Below are 23,145 nucleotides of genomic sequence, written 5' to 3'. Positions count from 1 at the left end.
TCACAAAGGAGCTGCTTACACAGCCCTCTGTTATTGTATTCTGGCTTGAGGTCCCGTTCACATAGTAACACTATTAATGGAGTTAGGGAATCTCTAACAAATATAATTTCTAAAACCTCTGGGGACACCTTTTAATAGGTGGCATGAACTAAGTTGGGAACATTAAGAACTTATAGAAATATCTCTCTGAAGAAGACAAACAGGGAGATGATAAGATTGAAAGCAAGAGCTCACTGGTCATATGTAAGAGGATTAGACTTCAAGGTGACTTTGAATTATGGAATCTTATCCAACGTGTGGAAGGTTTAGCAACGCAGAGTTTGGAAAGACATGGGGATGGGTTTTCTAACCATACAGAGCCATTATCAGATATAGCAGCTCACCTGTGGGACAGTAGGTGTGGGATCACTGGAAGTGCCTAAGAAAATGCCAGTGAGTGTTGACAAAGGGGTGGGGAAACGTGTGCCTGGGTGGGCCCATATTATCTAAGGTTTCTATCCAAGTGCCTGTGTGTACCTGACCTCTGGGCCAGAAACCATTTCTAAGTTTCTCCAGCTGCCATCTCAGCACTATAGGTATGCGGTTTCCCTTTGTTTTAGAAGTTTCAATACTGAAGGGAAGGACTGGTTTAGTGCAAGCAATGAGGCTGGGATCAAAGCTCTAAGGTCATTCTTGTTTGCCATACAATTGAGATGTCTGCCCAACCCAGGCCAGAAAATATCTTTAAAAAATGGGTAGTCCACTGCTTCCCAGCCTCTGATTATATACGGCCTGCATTCTTTCCAAAGATCAAACTGTATTTCCTAATCCAATCCAGCCACCTTTCTCTGCTCTACCACAATAACTCCCAATCCTTGCCTCGTGGGCTGGGAGGGTCTTTACAAGTACCCACTTCCACGAAGCCTGGGCTGAACAGGAAAGACAGGGCATGCTGAATTGTTTGCAAACCCAGCTCCTACTTTATCCGCCTCGGCTTCTTTTAGGCCTTCATCTGAGGAATAGAGCTGCTTTTTAAATAGTTGCTGTTATGTCTGTACCTAGAAGTTCCCACCAGCCATCATTTTTCATTCTGGAGGCTTTTACAAGTCAAGTCTCATCCTCAGAGATTCATTGGTATGCAAGACAGAAGCAAGCATGGAAAGCTTCAAACGATGTTGCCTTGAACAGATGCTTGGGGGCTTGCATAAGTCTTTAAAGAATACAATTAAAATGGTATTTCCACAGGAAGATAGAGAACCTGAGGAAACTGGAACGATTTCTCCAAAATCTGGCCAATGATCCTTGCTGAGGATACTGATTTGCCCTGTGTTTTATGCTGGACTGTGCAAAATAAACACTGTGCACAAAGAGTACTAATTGCTTCATTTATTCTTCCATTTAGCCGGGGAAACATCAGAGCTTATTCAGTCTCAGAATGGAAAATTACATGTTGGAGAGAAAATAACCACACTGAAGGAATGACAATGCAATTCAGGTTCCACTTGTTCACATATTTTATTTATCCAGTGAAGGAATAAAAAAAAAGGGGGAGGGGTCTCTAAGGTGGCACAATTTTAAGAAAATACCAAGGTCACATTTTCGATTTTTCTCAGTCTAATCTGAATCCATACATTAAAACAAAAGTGCAAGTGATGAGATGAACATCTTGTTGGAGAACAAAGCATCTTGTTTGAGAATGAAAACGCTTTTTAAGGTTAGTATCTACCAAAGGGTTCCTTATTTGAGGATGGCTTACTTTTGTTTTTTTAAAAATATGACAGCATTGTATAAATTGCTGGGGCTGGATATTTAAGGGTAGATGGTGTGAAGGCTGCTGACTCAGTGACTTTCCAGGAGTCTCATTCTGAAAGAATCCCACCATGGTGACAGCCACAAAAACATCACAAACATCTGTTGGGGAGAGACTCGATGACACATGGCAAAAATGGAATCTCGGATGTTTGCGTAATGAGAGCCCAGACATATTGTGATCCAGAACTCCCATTATACGGAAGGGGAAAATTAGGACTGAGAGGTTAAATAATTTCCCCAAGATCACACAGGTAGTAGAAGGAACTAAAACTTCCTGGTTGCTAATTCAGTACTTTTGAACACTGCATAAATAGATGCTCCTAAAATTAATTTTTTTGGTCAAGATTCTAAAGTTGGCAATTTTAGCTTTTTTTAAAAAAAAATGGACAGCAAGATCCTGCCTCTAAAAAAAATTAAAAAAAATATTAACTGGGGGTGGCGGCAGGTGCCTGTAGTCCCAGCTACTTGGGAGGCTGAGGTGGGAGGATCGCTTGAGCCCAGGAGTTCAAGGCTGCAGTGCGCTATGATTTCACCACTGTACTCCAACCTAGGCAAAAGAACAGCACTTCATCTCAAAGGGGGGGGGAAAAAATGGAGAAAACAAAAAGATTTGTGAATGCTGATAACTTTGTATCCAATGTCAGGAACCTCATGTCAAGATATAGTTTAAAAACTCATGTTCGGCTCAAAATCAGAGAATTCCATGTTTCTATGAACACATATGACAAAATCTTACACATAGTGAGACAGGAATGGAAGACAGCACCACGCAGAAAAGATTAGATAAACCAGTATTAGAAAATAAAATGGACCACATTAGCCATTGGTGAGCTGGTCTAAACTGTTCGGCACTTTCAAACAACACGGAAAATAACACAAAGTCACGATCTATGAAAGAGGAGTTCCAGGGGGCTTCTGGTGGCCGGGTACAAGGAAGCACCCATCTTAAGCAGCTGGATGCATGTGCACAGGCTTAGGCATGGCACCGCCCTCCAGCAGAGCTGCCTGAACTGAGCAAGTGTGAGTCCACCCATTATATTGCCCACAGCTGAACACAGCCCTGGGGCAGTTAACGCCAAATCTTCTTTATCTCGAAAACTGGCCTGCTCTTTTTAACCACGGGCATAAATCAGACAAGAAGAACTGGGGTGGGAAAGGTTTCAGGTTGCCAGTAGAGGCTGGACATTTTGAACCCTGGACAAAGTGACTGGAATCTTTGTTTCCCCTGGCCCTGGAGCTTTTGTAACCGGCTGGGTGTGGGCTTTGATGTCTGCGATTCGTTCTTTAAACTTCTGCTGGAGGAATTTTTCTTCTTTGGAGTAGCTCTTTACAAACACCGACATCAGCAGGCACCCTGCCATGGATGTGCCTCCAATGCAGAAGAGAACAGCTCCTGCCAGCTTGTACATGTCCAGAGCACTGTTAAACTGGACAGCATGCGTATCGACCACCACAAAATCGGCTTCGCCAAATGCTTCGATTTTGGGGGGCACAAGAAAGCCCACTGCCAGAACAGTCAATCCGAGGATCACAAAAACCGTACCTGAGATGAGTCCAACCTACAGGTAGATAATGACAGAAGCAAGATAGAGTGAGGAAGGTGCTTCGGCTTGCCCCTGAGCCCTCAAGGGTGACACTTGTCTTGTTTCTTGAGAGAAATGAATATTGCCAGTTACCCCAAATTTGCAGGAAACACTTACTTAATTTTCTGTTGAAAAAGGTGAAAGATGATCTTTCTAATTTTAATGCCAACCAAAAACTCCAGCACTCAGCCTTGAGATATATGTATATATCATATATATATTATATATCTAAAGATATACATATATTGTATATCTAAAGATATATATAATCTTTATATTATCTAAAGATATATTATATATAGCTAAAGATATATATAATATATATGTCCAAAGATATATATATTATATATGTCTAAAGATATGTATATTATATATATATCTAAAGATATATATATAATATATAATATATATTATATACCTAAAGATATATATTATATATAATATATATCATATATCTAAAAGTAGATATGTGATATGTAAATACATATATATAAATATCTTTTTTTTTTAAATTTGTACAATGCTTTGCAGTTGACAAAACCTTCTTTTGCTTACATTGTCTCATTTGGTCTTGAGGAAAAGAAGAGTAGCCCTGATATCCAGGAGCTGGCCTTACTCTGTCCCCTAGGCCTCGACATTGTTAGAAGCTGGCTAGGAGCTCACAGCAAGGCCATGCTGTTCTGCCAGGCACCATCTCACAGAACATTAACACATGCTCATTCTGTGACCATGATGAAGTGAGACAAAACAGTGGCCCTTCATAACTTTGTCTAAGCACAGACAAAAACAAGGTCCTTGTAAAAACCACAAAATACGACATGACCCCCGCTCCTGGCTAATATGAATGATGCCTACTTCTTTCTCATGATGGCTTTAGTCTCACTCTAGTCTGTCCTCTCTATTCATAAGATATATTAAGATATCCAGTCATAGAATTGTCCCTAACAATCCAGAGTGAACTCTTGCTTCATTAGACCCTCCCCAAAATCACCCAACCAGAGCCCACATCCTATAATATTATATATCCTTTTCACACTCTCATATTGCAATGCCCCACAGTCCCCTATGGTGACATTCTTTCTTACTGTAATGAGTAATACATCCAACTTGTTCAACATATAGGTGTGTTCCTGGTGGTTTTGGCTGGAGGACGTGGACAGTCTTTGTAACTACTCACCTCTTTTCAAAATAAGCAGAGAAGGAACCTTAATTGCCAGTTTACAGGTAAAGAAATGTAGCCTCAGAGAGGGTAAGTCATGGACCAAAGATGGACAGCTAGCAAGCTGCAGAGGCAGGGTTAGAAGCCACAGAGCTGATCCCCAGGCCAATGTTCTTTCTCCTCTCACATGTAGCTATTTGGGGTGTACTTGTGCAGGTGCTAGGAAGTGTTCAGAATAGCACATGGAGGTTAAACTGCATTAGCTCAAGTTCTAATGAAATGTAACATACTAAAGATGGAAATGATGTACCATTTGGTGGTCAATGCCCACAGGTTTGAAATAAATGGACTCATGCTTCGATTCTACCCCACCACCTAGCACTTGAATCATAGAAGGAAAGTTACTTAAAAGCTCTTGTCATTAATTTCCCCATCTATAAAATGACAAATGCTCATAATACCTACCTCATAGAGGACTTGTGAGGACTAAATGAGACTATGCATAAAAGCACTTAGCCTTGTATCTGGCAAAGTTATTCATTGTATCTGGCAAAATTATAAATTGTAATAAGTAGCTATTCTTCTTATTTGGAAAGACACCCCTTGAAAAATTGTTATGCTACGTTGGTAACAGTATTACAATTGCTCAGCACTTGGAATAAGGAATAGCTAACACCATTACTTTTTAAAGTAATTTTTCCTTTCCTCCTGTTCTTAATTGCTTTTAGTTAGAATAACAAGGTTAGGAAAATAACCAGATACATAACATAAATTAATCTTTAATATTTAAATTTTTGAGATAATACACTAATAAAGGAGGCTCGGCTAATAGAAGGAAAACGTATCCACAAATCTATCACCCTAGCAAAAATGGGAAAAGTATAACTGGTATTATTGAACATCTGTTATGACCTGGGCTAATACTAGATGGGTTTTTTGTTTAATCTTCACAAGCATCTTATGAGAAGTAGGTATTTTTATTCCCATTTCACCTATAAGAAACTGAGGATTATAAGGTTAAAGAAGCATAGTTTAGCCGGGCATGGTGGCTCATGCCTGTAATCTTAGCACTTTGGGAGGCCAAGATGGGTGGATCATCTGAGGTCAGGAGTTTGAGACTGAGAGGTGAAGGCAGCTGGGCTTCTGGGTCGGATGGGGACTTGGAGAACTTTTCTGTCTAGCTAAAGGATTGTAAACACACCAATCAGTGCTCTGTGTCTAGCTAAAGGTTTGTAAACTCACCAATCAGCACTCTGTAAAAAACACACCAATCAGCGCTCTGTGTCTAGCTAAAGGTTTGTAAACTCACCAATCAGCACTCTGTGGCTAGCTAAAGGTTTGTAAACTCACCAATCAGCACTCTGTAAAAAACACACCAATCAGCGCTCTGTGTCTAGCTAAAGGTTTGTAAATGCACCAATCCACACTCTGTAAAAATGGACCAATCAGCAGTCTGTAAAATGGACCAATCAGTGCTGTGTAAAATGGACCAATCAGCAGGATGTGGGTGGGGCCAAATAAGGATATAAAAGCTGGCCACCCGCGCCAGTAGCCCAACCTGCTCTGGTCCCTTTTGAACGTGTGGAAGCTTTGTTTTTTCACTCTTTACAGTATACTTTGCTGCTGCTGACTCTTTGGGTCCGCACTACCTTTATGAGTTGTAACACTCACTGTCAGGGTCTGCGGCCTCATTCCTGAAGTCAGAGAGACCAAAAATCCACTGGGAGGAACCACTTCTGGACACAAAACAAGCCTGACCAACGTGGTCAAATCCCGTCTCTACTAAAAATACAAAATTAGCTGGGCACGGTGGCACATGCCAGTAATCCCAGCTACTTGGGAGTCTGAGGCAGGAGAATCACTTGAACCTGGGTGGGTGGAGGTTTCAGTGAGCCGAGATCACACTGTTATACTCCAGCCTGGGCAACAAGAGCGAGACTCTGTCTTGGGAAAAAAAGAGAGAGAAAAAAAGCATAGTTGATGGTCCGAAAAATAGCAGGTGGTGTGACTAGTTCTAACCGAGATCTGTGTGATTCCTGCTACCCATGACTTTTCTTCTGCCCATAATATTTCGCCATTACTATTTTGTATATTTCTTTCTATTATGTTTATTTGAACCTCAAAGGAGTTTTAGCCACCATATGTGAACAAATTTCCAGTATCTCATATTGTAAGGAAACTGAAAAAGAGTCAATAGGATGTCTTCTGAAAAAAAAAAAAAAGCTGTTCTATATAAGACATAAGTACTATGGGAAAAATTGGGCTGTAAAATATAACATTTTGGATTGCTTTCTACATTTTTCTAAAAATGGTGGCAAGTACGTTTACCTTCCAAGACTAACCATTATTTATAACTTTTAGAAAATGACTCATATCAGAAAATTCTGAATGTACAAGCAAAATTGATTTAACTATCCATGGTGACATGCTTCCTATGTCACTAAACTACCTCCCTGCTGAAGAATTGGCATTAATTATCAAAAATTGAGGGTAGCCAAAAGTTATCTTAGTTTCTGAGATTCTGAAGAGCAAGTGAGACCAGTGTGTGTCTGTCTTGCCTCCCCGCAGCTCTTATTCCAGCCTGACACTCAATAAACCGTCCTGCCTGCCTAACTTAAACCATCAGACTGCTGAACACAGAACCAGATGATTGATTCTCAGAGCAGTCTGCTCCTCAGCTGAGCAGTGCTTTCGATGAAAATCCACTCCTGGACTGTCATTCAGAAGCTAAAATGCAAACCATGGCTTTCAGATGGCAGAATTCCTGTTCACTTGAAGAACTGGAACGTGGCTAGGCTTTCTGAGCCTTCTCCTCTTTTCTATTGACATCAGAGAATCAGAGAGAGGCTTGCCCTCTGTAGTGGGGAAGACAGCACAGTGAATAGCTGACTTCAAGGCTTCTGAAGGGGCTGTTAATGCCAGTCTTTAATGAGAATCTCTGACAGATGCACCCATTGGGGAATTCCAGACATGTTAAAGCATGGGAGGGAGAGCGTGGGACGATAGGTACGAAGGAGTCTGTCATGCGTAGCATATGGGAGGTGAGGAGAGCAGTTGGGACTCATCAGCTTAGTCTTGGTACCATGCTGAGTACTGGAAAGGATAAAAATTGAGGGAGCAATTCCATACAGTATCATAAAAATTATCTCTGGACACAGTTCAAAGTCGAATTGGTCCCAGGTCTAACAGAAAGAGGACTCCCAAATGGAAAGAGTCAAAAAATTGCAATGCAGAGATTGTTTAAAGTTCTGAGGAAGCAAAGCAGCCTTGTTTAGGGCCACACAGAAGAGTTGGAATGCTTTGGAAGGGTCCTCCTCCAGGCTCAGCAGAGCAACCTGGGGCCTTAGGGTGGTAAGGCCAATCCCAATGGTGACAGAGAAGGGCCTCTCCAGGTGGTGACAAACTCCCGAAACAGCAGCGAGGACAGTTTTTGTGCCGTAACTTCCGATTCCACTCTTGGCTGTGGGAGGATGTGTGAAAACCCAGTTCCTGCTGCTGGAAAGGAAAATTGGAAAGGAAAGAGAACTTATTTATATGCCAGAAATTCTGCTGGTGGGGGCTACAGGCCAGAGACTGCTGTTATTTTGACCAACATCCTTTCATTGTTTCCCAGTGAGCTGATGAGGCCTGAAAATGCAGTTTACTCCAATAGACAGAGCTGGCAGCAGTCGCGGCGCAGCTGTTCTGGCAGAGAGGAGGCAGGAATGACTGTTGGAAGCGCGAACCTGCGTGGCTGGGAAGAACGGCCTGGCGTGCGGGGAATGCTGGATGGAGATGCATGTGCAAGGCGCCATCTGGGTTAGAGGTTATTTAGGGGAAGCGCATCAAGAGCGAAGATGGGCTTTTTCTTCTGCATCAGCCCTTGAGGGCTGTGCTGACCTCTCCTGAGCTCTGAGCGGTGATGTCTGCCAGCAGCAGTGGCAGACTGTAGCTCATCTGTCCCTGCTTGCCTCAGCTTGACACTGAGCTTTATGAAGCAAGAACCGATGCCTGGCGATAATCGAGGTCCTTCCACAGCCTGGCCTCACAATCTTCTTAGACCCTTTCACCTGGGCAGTGAAATCACATCGGCTCTTCCACCTAACAGAGATTCCTTCTTCCAGCGCATAAACACATTCAACTGCCTCCATCTTCGAAAGCAATTCTCCAGCTCTGCGTCCCTCTCTACCTACTCCTCGATGTCCGTTGTACCCTTGACAGCCACGCTTAGTCTTCCACGATTTCCTTAAACCTGCTTCTCCGAGGTTACAAAGGACCTCTTAATTGTCAAATCTAATGTCAAATCTAATTTATTTTTTAGGCTCACTTAAATATTCTACGTTCATTGATATTAAACACGTATACTTTCTTGAAACCCTTTCCCGTGGTTATCTCTGACACACTGTCTCCTCTGTGTATCTCTGCTCCAAACAACTCACTGTCAACCTGCTTTGCTGGATGTTCTTCGTAAATTATTAGTGTTCCCCAGGATTCTACCCTTCCCCACCTTTTTTAGAGACAGGGTCACTCTCTGTCATTCAGGCTGGAGTGCAATGGTGCAATCATGGTTCATTGCAGCCTTGAACTCTTGGCCTGAAGCAATCCTCCCTCCTCAGGCTCCTGAGTCCTCTGGGATTATAGGCACACACCACCACGTCTGGTTCAGGAGTCTATCCTTGACCTCCACCTATTCTTATTCACTATGTTCTCCTTAGCATTTAATCGGAAGCTACAGTTTCAACTCCCACCTGTTACCAATGACTTCCAAACCTCCAACTCCAGCCTGGATCTCTGTTTTGAGCTCTAGACCATATTTCTGACAACCAACAGGAAAATCTACAGAAAAATGTCCCAAACACTCCTCAAACCCAAAAGAGTAAAAATGGTGCTCTGCCACTTCCTTCCCATTTTCTCTATTTGCGTTCTTCCCATCACCCGTTCGTGAAATTGTTCCTCACAGTCATAGTGGTGGATATTAAATCTTAGTCACTCTATCTCATAAAAATCTCTTGAATCTTTTCTGTCTTGTCCACTGCAGCCACTCTAATGGTGCAGGCCATTATTATATCTTGCCTGGATCATTGCAACAGTGTCCTGATGATCTCCATTGCTCCATCCTTCAAAGGCAATCTGAGAAATCTTTTATAAACAGAAATTATACCACATGGCTTCTCTTCTTAGTAGTCTTCCACAGGACATTATGTCAAGTGAAATAAACCAGGCACAGAAAGACAAATATCGCATGATCTTCCTTATATGTGGAATCTAATAAAGTTGAAATCATAGAAGAGAGAGGAACTGGGAGGGAGTGGGAGAGGGGATTGGGAAGATTTTGTTTAAAAGATACAAAATTTCAACTAAGAGGAATCAATTCAAGAGACCTATTGTACAACATGGTGACTATAGTCCATAAGACTGTATTGTGTTCTTGAAAATTGCTGAAAGAATAGATTTTAAGTGTTCTTACCACAAAAAAGGATGTGAGGTAATGCACATGTTAGTTTGAGGTAGTCGTGCCACAATATATATGTATTTCAAAACAACATGTTGTACATGACAAATATATACAATATTTATTTGCGATTTAAAAAGCAGAGTCTTCCACAGCTCCTCTCGTCTCTAGTATAAAACTAACTTCTCAGTATCTAGCAAAACTTTGAAGGAAAAAACAAGGACTTAAGTTTAAACTCTGACTTAGCTTAACAGGGGGAACTGGAGAGGTCAGGGCAGATAGGAGGAACTTAACCTGGGTCTTGAGAGGAAAGAGAGGGACCGGAGTCACTTTCACAGTTAGTAAGGCTGTGGAGGAGGCGGTCACGCCTTGCACCTGCACATCGCCATTAAATGCCTCCATGACATATTAACCTCTGACATAGGCTGATACAGGTTTCTGAGAGAGGTGGAGGAGAAGGCAAGAAGATAACCCTGAGGTGAGGAGGGAATGACTGGGGGTGAGAAGACTGCTCCCATTGGTTTGACACCTGCATATGACGCTGTTTGCTGTGTGGACAATCAAGTGGCAACAACCTTAGTCAAGGTCAAACGGAAAGATATGAAAAAAAATTCCACCATAGCCTGATTGATTTTGGGGCAGCAGCAATGGGTGATGGGACTGTGTTACATCGATTTTTATAGATGGCATCAGCTGCAGGCAGTGGGATAAATTAGAAGTGGCTGAGGTAGTCATGCAGCAACCTAGGACCTCTGAAGCACAGAGAAAGTGTGCGGCACTCTGTGTATGTGTGTGTTTGTCCATGTGTGTGTGTTTATACCTGATTATAACATCCCAACTAGGAAAGCCTAGATTCATTATCTTGCCCCCTCACTGTATTCAAGCTGAAATGTTATGGAGAAATTTCTATTACATGGCCTTTCAGAGTCTTCTGTGAACTGGCTTTTGTATGCGTTCCCAGGTTCAACTCCTGACTCCTCTTCTTCAACTTTTGAACATTTACCCCAGCCACAGGGAACTCTTTGCAGTCTCCTGAACATGCTGTACTCTCCCATGACTCTTAGCTTTTGCAACACTTTTCTATCTACTGGGATGCCCCGTTCCTGCTTGCTCACATGTGACCTCCTCTTGGAGCCATTTCTTCCCTAGTCTGCATCAGATACCCACTCCACCCTGCCCCTCTGTGCTCCCAGTAAGTATTGTGCCTGCTTTAAGGGGAGCATTTAGCATATTGCATTATAACAATCTGTGTACCAGGAAGGGGAACATCACACTCCGGGGACTGCTGTGGGGTGGGGGGAGTGGGGAGGGATAGCATTAGGAGATATACCTAATGTTAAATGAGACGAGTTAATGGGTGCAGCACACCAACATGGCACATGTATACATGTGTAACAAACCTGCACATTGTGCACATGTACCCTAAAACTTAAAGTGTAATAATAATAAAATTTTAAAAAAACAACAACAATCTGTGTACATGGCCACCTCCCCTATTTGACTGTGAACTCCTTCAGGTCAAGGGCTATATCTTATTCAGAGGTGAAGAAAAGATCTTCTTCATATTTGTAGAATATTTGTTCACCTCTGAAAAAGAAGATCTTATTTACATCAGAATCCCAGAGCCTGGTGAATGTTGGACAGCTACACATTTGAAGAAAGAGAGGAAGAATGATACTGTGAAATAGATGTTATGCAGATGCATGCAATAAAGATTCTAACTCAGACCCATTTGATTCCAATCTCCTTTCTCATTAAGTCTTGCGACGCTGCCCACTGCTGTAAAGATGCCTCAAGAGCAGAGTCCTATCAAAGCACTGTGAGCACAGCCCCCAGTGAGAGGCCAACATGACTCTTGCAACACTGCAGTGGAAGCAGGGAAAGGAGAAGCCAGCAATTTGAACCACCTACAGATGCAATTTGATTGAAAGAAAAAAAACATGAAAAAGAATCATAATAGAAACATGAGCATAGCTGGCGCTTTTTCCTGTGTTGGTACAAAGCACTTCATAAATCCACTGGCATGAATTCACTCATATTCCCTAGGAGGAAACCCAGGAACAGTTGGTTTATCCCTTGATAGAGATGAGGTCTCTAAGACAGTGAATTCCTTGGTCAGTCAGGTTGACACTAGGCTTCTTGTGTTTTGTGGCTAAGATATACATCTAGGACTCCAGCACAGCAGTAAATAAATATTTTTGGATCTTGTTTGTGCAAAATAGAAGGGAGAAAATAATGAAATATGAATTCTGGGGTTGGTAATTCTCTGTGAGTTATTTGTTGTAAACCCATAACTATGTTTTATTTGATGGGTTTACAGCTTCACAAATCACATAACAACCAGTGCTTTGGAGTTCCATGAACACTTACAATATTCTGTGTGTCAGTGGCATTTTGGGCTCTTGGCACAACAGATCTGTCAGGCAAATGCTTTTTTTTTTTTTTGACAAATAGGGAAACAACCACCCACATATCTGGGTAAATACAAGATGTGCCAAGCTTGGCTGTGCATTTCATTGGCTAAAGCCAGTAAGGATTCATCAGAGATGAGATTTCTACAGGGCAAGGATGCTGACTTGACCAGTTCTGATGCAGCGTATGTGACAACAATATGGCGTTGAATTAACACAGGTCTTGGGTTATCCATGTTAACAACTGTGTTACTTAATACTTGATTTATTAACTATATTTCAACTTTTTTTCCCATTTAAGAACTCAGTGCTTCATACAGCAACCAGTAATAGTAGCTAATATAGCTAATGCTTGTTAAGTACATACCAAGACAGTGTTAAGCTCTTTGTAAATACTATCTCATTTAATTCTCATATCTTTTATGTGGTAGGTGCTATAAGTATCACCATTAGAGGCCCCATAAGGCCAATTAATTTGCCCAGGGTTACAGAATGATTAAACAAAAGAGCTGGGATCTGAGCTCATGTAGTCTGAGGTTAGAATCTATGTTTATAATTATTATGCTATACTGCCTCTTGTTACACTATATGGCCAATAAATTGCAAGTTTATGTCAATGTCCATGTCAAAAAATTCTGGGATCTTTTGGGAGAAACAGAGATTAAGGAAGACCTTAGGCATTATCTAAGGTTCATCTTCTCAGTATCCCTGAAGCCTCTTCCTCTTCTTAGTTTCTAAATGTTGGAATGTCCCAATGCCCTCTTCTCTTCTATGTCCACACTCTTCTCCTGGATGATCTCAGAAGTCCAGTGCCTTGTATAGATTCTATGTGTCAATAACTCCCAATCTATGAGTTGTAGATTGATATATTTAAATCATCACTAGAGATCACTACTCGGATGTCTAATAGGCATAACCTTTACCTAAATCTGACTACTTTTCACCATCTCCACTAACGCCACCAGCATCTTTTGCCTGGGTACTTTAACACTCTCTAAATTAATCAGCCTCTTCTAGTGGCTTCCCATGTCTCTCGAGGTAAAAACCCAAGACTTCACTATGGTGTACAAGGCTCTACATAAATCATCTGTGCCTTGTTATTTTTCTTAATTCATTGCCTGTCCCTTTTCTCACCCCACTCCAACCAGATTGGAGACCTCTGGATCATTTTCAAACACACCAAACTTGTTCCCATTTCAGTTTTTGGACTTACTATTTTCCCAGTCTAGGATGACCTTCAGTCAGGTCTGTTCCCTCAACTCATCCTGGTATTCCTTGAGATGGCATCTCTTCTGAAAGTCTTCTACCATCAGCATATCCAAATACCAGTCTCCATCACCCCCTGTCATCCATAGCACTATCACTACCTAACATTCTATCATGTGGTTTCTTTGTTTACAGCCTGTTTCCCATGATAGATTGTAAGCTCCATGAGGGAAGTCACTTTTTCTTTCCCTGTTTACCACTTTAACCTCCAGCACTTTGAACCCTCTTGGCACAGAGTAGATGCTCACTAATTATCTGTTGAGGGACTAAATACATTGTCTAATGAGATTCCTTCATTTGAGGAAGCTGGGGTCAGAAAGCCTCATGATCACACACTCGGTAGAGATGGAGCTGGTATACTGACCACTGTACTACATTTCATCATTAACTCTGTCTAAATACCTAACGATTTCTTTTTAATAATTGTTGCCACTTGTCAAATGATACTTCCCACGCCTGTAAGGAAGGCTGAAAGAATATAATGTTTTGCCTATGGATGGCTTCAATTAGTGAATTTAATGGCACATTTTTAATGGTAGCAATAATAATAATTCATATGGCAGTTGCACCTATTTATGTTTATCCTGCTCATCAATAATTGTGCTGTGTTTAGAGGCTTTCTTTGGCCCAAGGTTTAGATTCTTCTTTCCTAAGGTAAGAAAAATGTGTTTAGTATCACCAAGAGTGATGCACACACAGCGAGTACTAAAACTCTCCATCCTCCACAGCTGCAGTATTAACCATGTCCAGTAATTTTTCCATTCCCTAAGTTAAACACATGCTCCTTCCTTACCTTCCAGAATACTGAGCTCCACCTGTTAGGTGATCTTTGGATCTGGAAATCATCCTCATACTCCCAGATTGAGGCTGTACAGTCCTCATAAAACTGGTGCAGGTAGGACCGGACTCCATAGCGCTGGTAACCGCCCTCAGCTGCAGCCTGTGCCTGCCTGGACCCACAGACGTTGCTGCAAGAACTCATCCTTCCCAGCTGGAATGACAACATCCACATGGATTAATGCCCCAGGCTTTGGCCACAGGATCAAAAGACATATGAAAGGTAAGAACCAGACTGAGTAATGTATCCCTAGTTGAACAGTGCTCTTTTCATTACAGAAAAGGTACTTTTAAAGACCTATCTCTCTTGGCGGGGCGCGGTGGCTCTCGCCTGTAATCCCAGCACTTTGGGAGGCCGAGGAGGGCAGATCACGAGGTGAGGAGATGGAGACCATCCTGGCTAACACGGTGAAACCCTGTCTCTACTAAACACACACACACACACACAATTAGCTGGGTGTGGTGGTGGGCACCTGTAGTCCCAGCTACTTGGGAGGCTGAGGCAGGAGAATGGCGTGAACCCGGGAGGCGGGGCTTGCAGTGAGTCAAGATCGCACCACTGCACTCCAGCCTGGGCAACAAAGCGAGACTCCGTCTCAATAAAACAAACAAACAACAACAACAACAAACCTGTCTTTCTTATAAGCTGTTCTTTTTTGCTTAATGCAAGATTACCTAAACACTCAATGACTAGAACTGCATCTCCATAAATGAAATGAGATACAACAGCACAACTCACATAAATTAGGTACACATTTAAGCATGAAGCACACAAGAAATGGCAACAAAGAAGCTGAGATTTTTTATTGCCTTGACAAGAAATCTTTAATCTCTTAGAATCTAGTTGTCTTTGCACTTACATGTTAAAGAATTGGGCAGGCATTCTCATTTGCTGAAGATGGAGTTTGTCTTAGACTGTCCTCTCAGATTTTTAACTATGTTTCCTTGTGGAATCTACACCGCATTACTCTTACTAGTTCAAAATTTTGCCTTCCGATTTCATGTATCTTCCTCTGACATTTTAACTAATTGTCAAGTTGTATGAAGTTTTATTAAAAAGCTGGTGAGCAATTTATGCCTCATGCTTTATTAATCACAAATGGCTTGGCCAATAATTTACACCTCACTAACTCTAACACCATATATTTTAGCCATTATTTGTGGATACATCTGTCCATGTGGGTGGCTAGAGTATAATGTGGAGAGTGGACACAGCCTTTTATTATTTTCCATGAAGTGTCTACTGTAAGTAAGAACTCAGAGAACTGTTAAATAAAACTATGTCCTAGGCAGTCTGTTTTGGGTTCTGCCTTTTTAAGATGGAAATGTCTACTTTATTTGACCTAATTGATACCCTTAGAGAGATGCATTTATATGGATTTGTTACTAATCATGGTTAAAAAAAGAAAGAATTACTGAGTGACAGTAATTTTGTTGAATAAGGGAATTGTCAGTAACCGTCTTAATTTCTGATCTCCATATAAGCAAATAAATGTATAGCTGGAAATGTGAAATACGTGTTTGGATTTTTAAATTATCCTGTAGATAGATGGGAACACAGTGACACAGGGAGGGGAACACCACAGGGGGTGGGGAGCAAGGGGATGGAGAGCATTAGGACAAATACCTAATGCATGTGGGCCTTACAAACTAGGTGATGGGTTGATGGGTGCAACACATCACCATGGCACATGTATACCTATGTAACAAGCCTGTACATTCTGCACATGTATCCCAGAACTTAAAGTATAGTATTAAAAAGTGGAAATAATAAAAGAAATATAAAATTCTGAAAGAACTCTTTAGTCCACAATATAGCTGCCACACTGTTTGAATGTAAATGAAGGTGGTTATTTTTGTGTTTTCAAATAAATCAGACTTCTTCCAAAAAAAATTATCCTGTAGATAGTTTTAGTTATGTGGACATAGTTTATACATGACAAAGTGGGGAACAACATAGAAGGTTATTTTTCTATTAAGCCAGGTTTTCTCAGAGCTTGTGCTGTAATCCAGGCCAGCAGAGGCATATTAAATGTTTCCAATTACTTATCAAGCAACCAGCTAGTAATGTTTATCTACAAAAGAAAAATATCGATCTACAGTCCCATCAAATGCCTATATGTGGCCACTTAGTTTGATTGGATAGAATTATGGGGCTAAAATCAAAGTTGGAACCAGGGATAGTCAGCAATTCCTTGTGCAGTGGGCACAAAGTAAACCCATTAGCACATCTTTAAATATGTGCCCTTAGCTACAAATGAGTTTCGGTTAAGAATGTAGTCAAATTGAGGAAAACATGGCCCTGGTCTTAGAAAAATGGTGCTATTAATGATGACCAATAACCTCATCTTTTTAGCTGTTGGTCAATTAAAACCAACTAACTGGTAGCTCCTGTGCTTTTTTCTGTTTCAGGTATAGCTACCATCTAAAGAAATCACCCAGGGAAAGAGTGCAGGGAGGCAAGAGTCTACACATACACACCCACACCTGCACTCCCCCACACACGAACACATTTGCTTTAAAACATTTAGAAAGATATGATTTCATAAAAAGTCAAGGTTTTTAGAATGTTCTTTGCCTGAGTAGAGCAGCAAAATCTGGCAGATCAAAAGAATATTAACCTAGTTTTAATATTTTAAGCACTAGGACGATCTCTTCAGTACCTTCTATTTAATGCTTATACAATGAAGATGATTAACAAGAGCCTATTACCATTGGTATATAAGTGGCATAATTTTAAAGGCATTTTCCTTTAAGGCATTGTAATGCAAATTTCAGTCCAGGGGAGATGGGATTGGCATTACTAACTGCTTTGTCCACTAGGAAACTGAGGCATAGAAAAATCATCTACTAAAGGTTACACCATGAGTCAGGGAACAGATGAAAGATGACAATTAACACAAGAAGCAGGAGTATGGACTGAATCATATACTTGCATAGTCAGAACCACCTCCTCTAAATATATATTTTCAGATTTTCTATAAAGCATCAGAGACTTTAACATGAAAAAGGGACAAAAATAGATATGATAGGAATAAAAAAAGTCCCTCATAGCAACAGTAAGAGTTATGTTTCCTTAGATGCTGAAGTTGTTCTTTCCCAGGATTGAGCTTTGATGCAGAGAAGGACCGTGTGATATATTATAGCCATTCCCTGCACAGTTTGCTACCAGAACAGTAGGTTAAATGTTTCTGCTTTATGAGACCCAGTTGTCTAACTTTGTTAAAAACAATATAGGTAAAATCATAAAAGAGATAGAAAGTGTCATAAAACAAATGTTTTTGAGGCTGAGTGATTGAAGGCTCTACTTGAAGCCATGGATTTTTAGCTATGTTAGCTACATTCCAGAAAAGGAATTCCAAAGCGCCTTACTTTCTCCTCCAGGGGCACAAAACATGAACAAGAACATGGTCTGTTTTGTGCTACCTACACGGGGCAGAGAATGGACTCTACTGCCATTTTTTGATTTGCAACTTGCTGGTCAGGAGATTCCAGACAAGCTCATTAGCCTCTCTGGGCTATGGTTTCATCATCCTTAAAGTAAGAGGGTTGGACCAGATTAATCTCTAATTCCTTCCAGTTGTAGCTTTTCAGGATTTTTTGTTTGTCTGTACAGAATGACTCTATCATTTTTTTTATTGAACGAACAACTAGGTTTACTGATTTCCTACCTCCTTCCATATCCTTACTGACAGCTCAAATTCTTACTTTATACTAGTATGTTTGCAGCTTCCCTTTAAAAAGGGCATATAACTAGTTGGGTTAGTTACTTGCTACTAGGTAGACTAAATATTCGTATGTTGTTTAACAAGTTACTTCAGTATCATGTATGTTGCCTAAAATAGGATTCCTGAGGGTCTGACAGGTATCACACATCTTCCCAAACATATAACTACCTGGAATTCACTCCTAGAGGAGAATGACTTGAAAGAACATGAATTTTAAAATATAACATGTTAGAGTGATGGATTTGGACCTACAAAATCTCAACAGAAAGTTATACATCTCCTAGGGAAGTCAGTAACTTTTTGTCCCCATATTACAGTTATTTGGAATCTTATTTGATTGATGGACACTTCTGGTATCATAAAAAAGGTATGTGAGGTCACTTCATAAAGTCACTTTAAAGACTGAGCAGTTATTAAACTATATACAACAAACTAGAATTGAGACAGAAACAGAAGCTATATGCAAAGGCTTTTTACTTTGGCTTATTATTTACCTAACGATCAAGGTTTCATAAGATTTCTGATGTCTATATTTCAATAGCTGTAGTAGCAACAAAAAAAGGTTAAATCTATGATTGTTGTTAATGAACATATTTTAGAGAGCCTTTTTTATTCACAGAAAGCTTTAATATCACAGGAGGTACATGGATAGAGGGGATGAGTAAACACACTCTTTAGTATTATATTTAATTTAATCCACATTAGTCTTCATTCTGTAAACACTCTGATGGAGCCTGTTGCATCCTCCCTGCCAGCATGGCCATGATGATTGGGCACAAGCAACTTTTGTGTGTGATTGTTTGGTTATCTATGAAGAGAGAGTTGTTTTTATTCTCTCTGAGGGATGCTCTACTTGCTGATAAATGAGGATCCATCCATGGATTTCTTCTTTTTATAACCTGTCTCAATTGCATGCACTGTTATACATTAAATGAATATTCAGTTCTTACCAACTCAGCACACCTATCATAACCCAGAGACAAGAGGAGGGAAAAAAATTACGCTGCCACTCCCTACCAAATTCTTCTGAGAGGCTTTCTATAATCAATATATCTAAATATCGGCGTTCCATTACTTTCTATCCCCTTGTCTAGGTTTGTTTCTCTTCCTAGCACTTGTTACTATCTGATATTCTATGTGTGGTTTATTTACTTATGATCTGATAGACCATATACATGATAGAGTGTAAGCTACATGTGGAAAGGGACATTTTCTGTAGTGTTGACCACTTTAATCTCCAGTACTTTGTAACTTCCTGCAGAGTTCTACGTGGGTTGGTGTGGATGAAGGCCTGAGTAGTCCTCCATTTTTCATCCTCCCCTTCCTTCAGTGTTTTTAAAGCACTACGTGCCAGGCACCTGTGAGATAAATAATAGTTATGAAGATGAGTGGAGCCACGTCTGCCCTCAGTGGACTCTTGGGTTACAAGGAGACACACTCATGAAGCAATAAACATAACAAAATGGGCATCATCAAGAGGTAAAGGGAGTACAAATGCTGAGAATTCCTTGAATAATTCCTATATTAGGGAAACAAGCTCATGCATGTGCTATTGTGATATCACTATGTGTGCCAATAGACTGTAGTATCAATGTGTTGGAAATTTAAATTTCTGTCTAATATATGCAACTACTTTTTATTTTCCTTTATAAATGTTCATAGCCTTGAAGCAGAAATAAATCTTTATGCCTCATGAAACTCTAAGAACGTTACAGACATTATATTCTTTGTCTTCATGGTCTCCTTGAGAGAAGAGAGAGGCAACGAATATGAGTGTTTTCCTGTGACACTATGTGTGAGTCAGTTGTGAGGCCAGGCACAGGCCCTGTTCTATTTATTTTCTTTGAAATATCATTCAATTTTTCATGCTGCTTTTCTCTCCCATAAAATGATTCTGAGATAATGAGACTGAGGTTCCCATTATAGCCACTTTTCCACAGGGCCAGTGCTGCAAAAGACAAAGTATAGGCACACAGACAATCTAGACCACTTATTCAACACCAAGCCAAAAGGTCAGTTCCTTAAAAGATTCAGTCAGACTCATAGGGGATACAGGAAGGCATGAAAGCCTGCTAAGAGCTTTTTCACTTTTAAATCAGGCATTCTGAAATTATATAAGCATGTTCTTAAATCCTGAACCGTGTTCCTACCAACAGATTATTTCAGAGATATTTTATTTTTCTGAAACAGTGGTAGAGATTGTGGCTTTATATTGAGTTATCAAAATACCTTCAAAGTCAGTGGACATGTAACCACTTTTATAATTTTTAAAAAGGAGTAACAATGTAAGATTATCTTACTTGTTATCATTTACTTTAATTCTTCAAGATTCATTTTTTAGAAAGGTACATAAAATCCAAAGCTAAAATGAGAAAAGAACCCATATTCTCTTTTAATCTCTTCTTTATCTACATGCATACACAGGGTGTTTATGAATCTACATGTGATAAGGTTTGAGTCCTACCTTTGAAGTCCTCTTTTTCTTCTTCTTCTGGTTTACTCCTTGATCTTTCCTTTTAATGGCGCATTCTTCAATCCTATTTAAGAAAAAAGTCTCTGCAGAATGTAATCCAGATCAAAATCTAAATTTCATAAGTCATTCATATAACTTATAAAGAATCATTTTAATGTTGACAAAAGCATTGACAAAGAACTTCGTGTTTAAGAATTGAGATAGCTTTCTAAAAAACAAAAGTCTAAACTATATTTTAGAACTTTTCAATGGGTTCTCATAATAATTTATAAAGTGAATGAGATGACATAAAAGGGCTTTGTAAATTATAACACACTATATATGTGCTATTCTCATTTTTACATAACCATATTCCATGTTGTTAATAATTCCAAATAGACTGATCCATTTCTATTTTACAAATTCTAAATTTAAAAAAGTTCCTTGCTTCCTAGATACTTCAGAATGGATCTTTTCTGGTGCTTGGTCTTATGATGTAAAATATATGAGTCCTATAATCACTGTATTTTCTGATATGTTTACATACATTTTACACTTCGTAAGGCTCTTTGGATGATTTACTCATTAGGCTGAGTTTTACTCCTATATCCGTTTTCTTCCTATCATGATCATTTTGCTTTCCAGCTGCCTAAGAAAAGCAGGTGCCCATGCAAAATTTGATTAAAAAGCCATTGCCAACTATAAGGCTGTTGGTTTCCTACATTACTCTAGTTATGTGAAATAAGATAATAACTGGGACCATATTTTTTATGGGATCATTAAGAATTCTTTCTAATGAACAGGTCCCCATTTGTTTGCAGGAGATCCTGAAGACTTGAGGTGAGTAAGCCTAGCTGAGGCCTGATAAACTCTTTTCTGCATTTCTAGGGTCAGCCTATATGGACCAAAGCCAAATCGTCAAGACCCATTTACTTTCCCCCAAATTTTGTGAGTGGTGTGTGGGCAGATTTAGGGGAAAGAAGCAAATTATATTAGCCTCCTGGATCTGGATAAGCAAACGAAAACAAGCCAATCATAGGTCACTAAATTCACTACATTCTCCTCTTCCTCCCTCCCCCAACACCTGCCCTCCACCCCCATCTGTATCTCTTTCTTTCCTGTCTCTCTCTGCCTCTCTGAATTACATTTCTCTTCTTTTTTCTATCAGCTTCTCCATTTTCGCTGAAGATTCCCCACATGCCCTTCACCAAAGGCTGGCCTGATGTGGCGCCCAAGGAGCTCTCCAAGGTCCTGAAAACATTTCTGTTACAGTGCCAGGAACCAATCAAACAAACATTAGCTGTTAAATTCCAGCTCTGTTTTCTTTGAGGCCTCCAGACTCTGTCTGACCCCCACCCTAATGTTCCTGTCTAACAACACAAAGAAGTAGGTCCTGAGATCACACCAAAACACTGAAACGTCTTCAGACGTGGCACAGGAGTGGGGAGGGCCAGTGGGGGCTCAATTCGGCCTGATAAATAAATCAAACCAACTTTGCAAACTCTAGATACATATATTTGACTCTTTGCTAATACACAACTTTTCTTATCTTATGGAAAGGAAACTCTAAAGTTTTTAGCTGTACGCCCCTCGTGCCTCCCCCCCCCCAAATTCTTACATAACGCAAACCACAAACCACCAAAGCATGGAGCTAGCTCTTGCTAATTTGTATGTTTTCACCGATTTTAATACGCATGTTTTTTGTGGAGATTGGTGCACATATAATAAACGTGAATGAAGGAGGGAGGGAGAGAGAAAAAGAACATTTATGCATGAAGAAGGAGGAAGGAAAGAGAGAAAGAGAGGAGAGGGAGAACTGGAGAAAGACATTTGGAGAATAGAAAGCCGCCACCCCTGGACTCTGCGTGGCTTTACCTACCCCCTCCGATCCCCTGACCCGTGGAGCAAGTGCAGCCAGCCTAGCTGCAGATCTCTCGCTGGGGTCCCATCGCCGTCGCCGCCGCCGCCGCTCCGCCTCGTAGAGCTCAGCCCGCGCCTGATTGACAGCTGAGAGTCCCGCGTGCCCGCGCACCCGAGGCCCGCGCAGCCGCCGCCGCCGCAGCCGCCGCTGCCGCCTCCCCCTCCAAAGGGGCAGGGTTCCAGCTTTCCGAGAGCGGCGAGTGGGCGGGGCCGAGCTGTCTGGCGCGCCAGGCTTGCTCCTGCCTGCACCGCGAGGCTGGTGCTTCTGTTAGGGCAGCTGTCAGGGCCATGGAAGCCTGGTCACTGGACCCTGCCGAGGCTCCCCAGGATGGGCACCTTCTCTGCCTTAGTGCTTCTTCAAAGCTTTTTTCTGCCCAGACCATATTTTGGTCGTAGAACGCTGGTTCAATATACAGTTAGGCGTCGCATTATGATGGGGATGTGATACTCTGAGAAATATGTGGTTAGGCGATTTCGTCCTGCTAACATCATAGCGTGTACTTTCCCAAACCAAGGTGGTTCAGCCTACTACACACCTAGCTATATGGTAGAGCCTATTGCTTCTAG

The 23,145-nt window shown here is 40.9% G+C and overlaps 1 protein-coding gene across 1 annotated transcript; it reads right to left on the bottom strand.

Moving 5' to 3' along the window:
• Positions 1-1,469: 1,469 nt before the first annotated feature.
• Positions 1,470-22,716, bottom strand: NRSN1 (neurensin 1). The gene is made up of 4 exons (XM_004043335.5): positions 22,538-22,716; positions 20,671-20,743; positions 14,435-14,632; positions 1,470-3,350 (listed from the first exon to the last, which is right to left on the bottom strand). The coding sequence occupies exons 3-4, from the start codon at positions 14,621-14,623 to the stop codon at positions 2,952-2,954; spliced, it is 588 nt and encodes a 195-aa protein (XP_004043383.1). The 5' UTR covers positions 14,624-14,632; positions 20,671-20,743; positions 22,538-22,716; the 3' UTR covers positions 1,470-2,951.
• Between the last annotated feature and the right edge of the window lie 429 nt (positions 22,717-23,145).

Source organism: Gorilla gorilla, chromosome 5 (assembly GCF_029281585.2).
Source record: "Gorilla gorilla gorilla isolate KB3781 chromosome 5, NHGRI_mGorGor1-v2.1_pri, whole genome shotgun sequence".
Lineage (NCBI taxonomy): Eukaryota > Metazoa > Chordata > Mammalia > Primates > Hominidae > Gorilla > Gorilla gorilla.
Note: the sequence above shows the minus strand (reverse complement) of the source record. Positions and strands in the feature narration are given on the sequence as shown.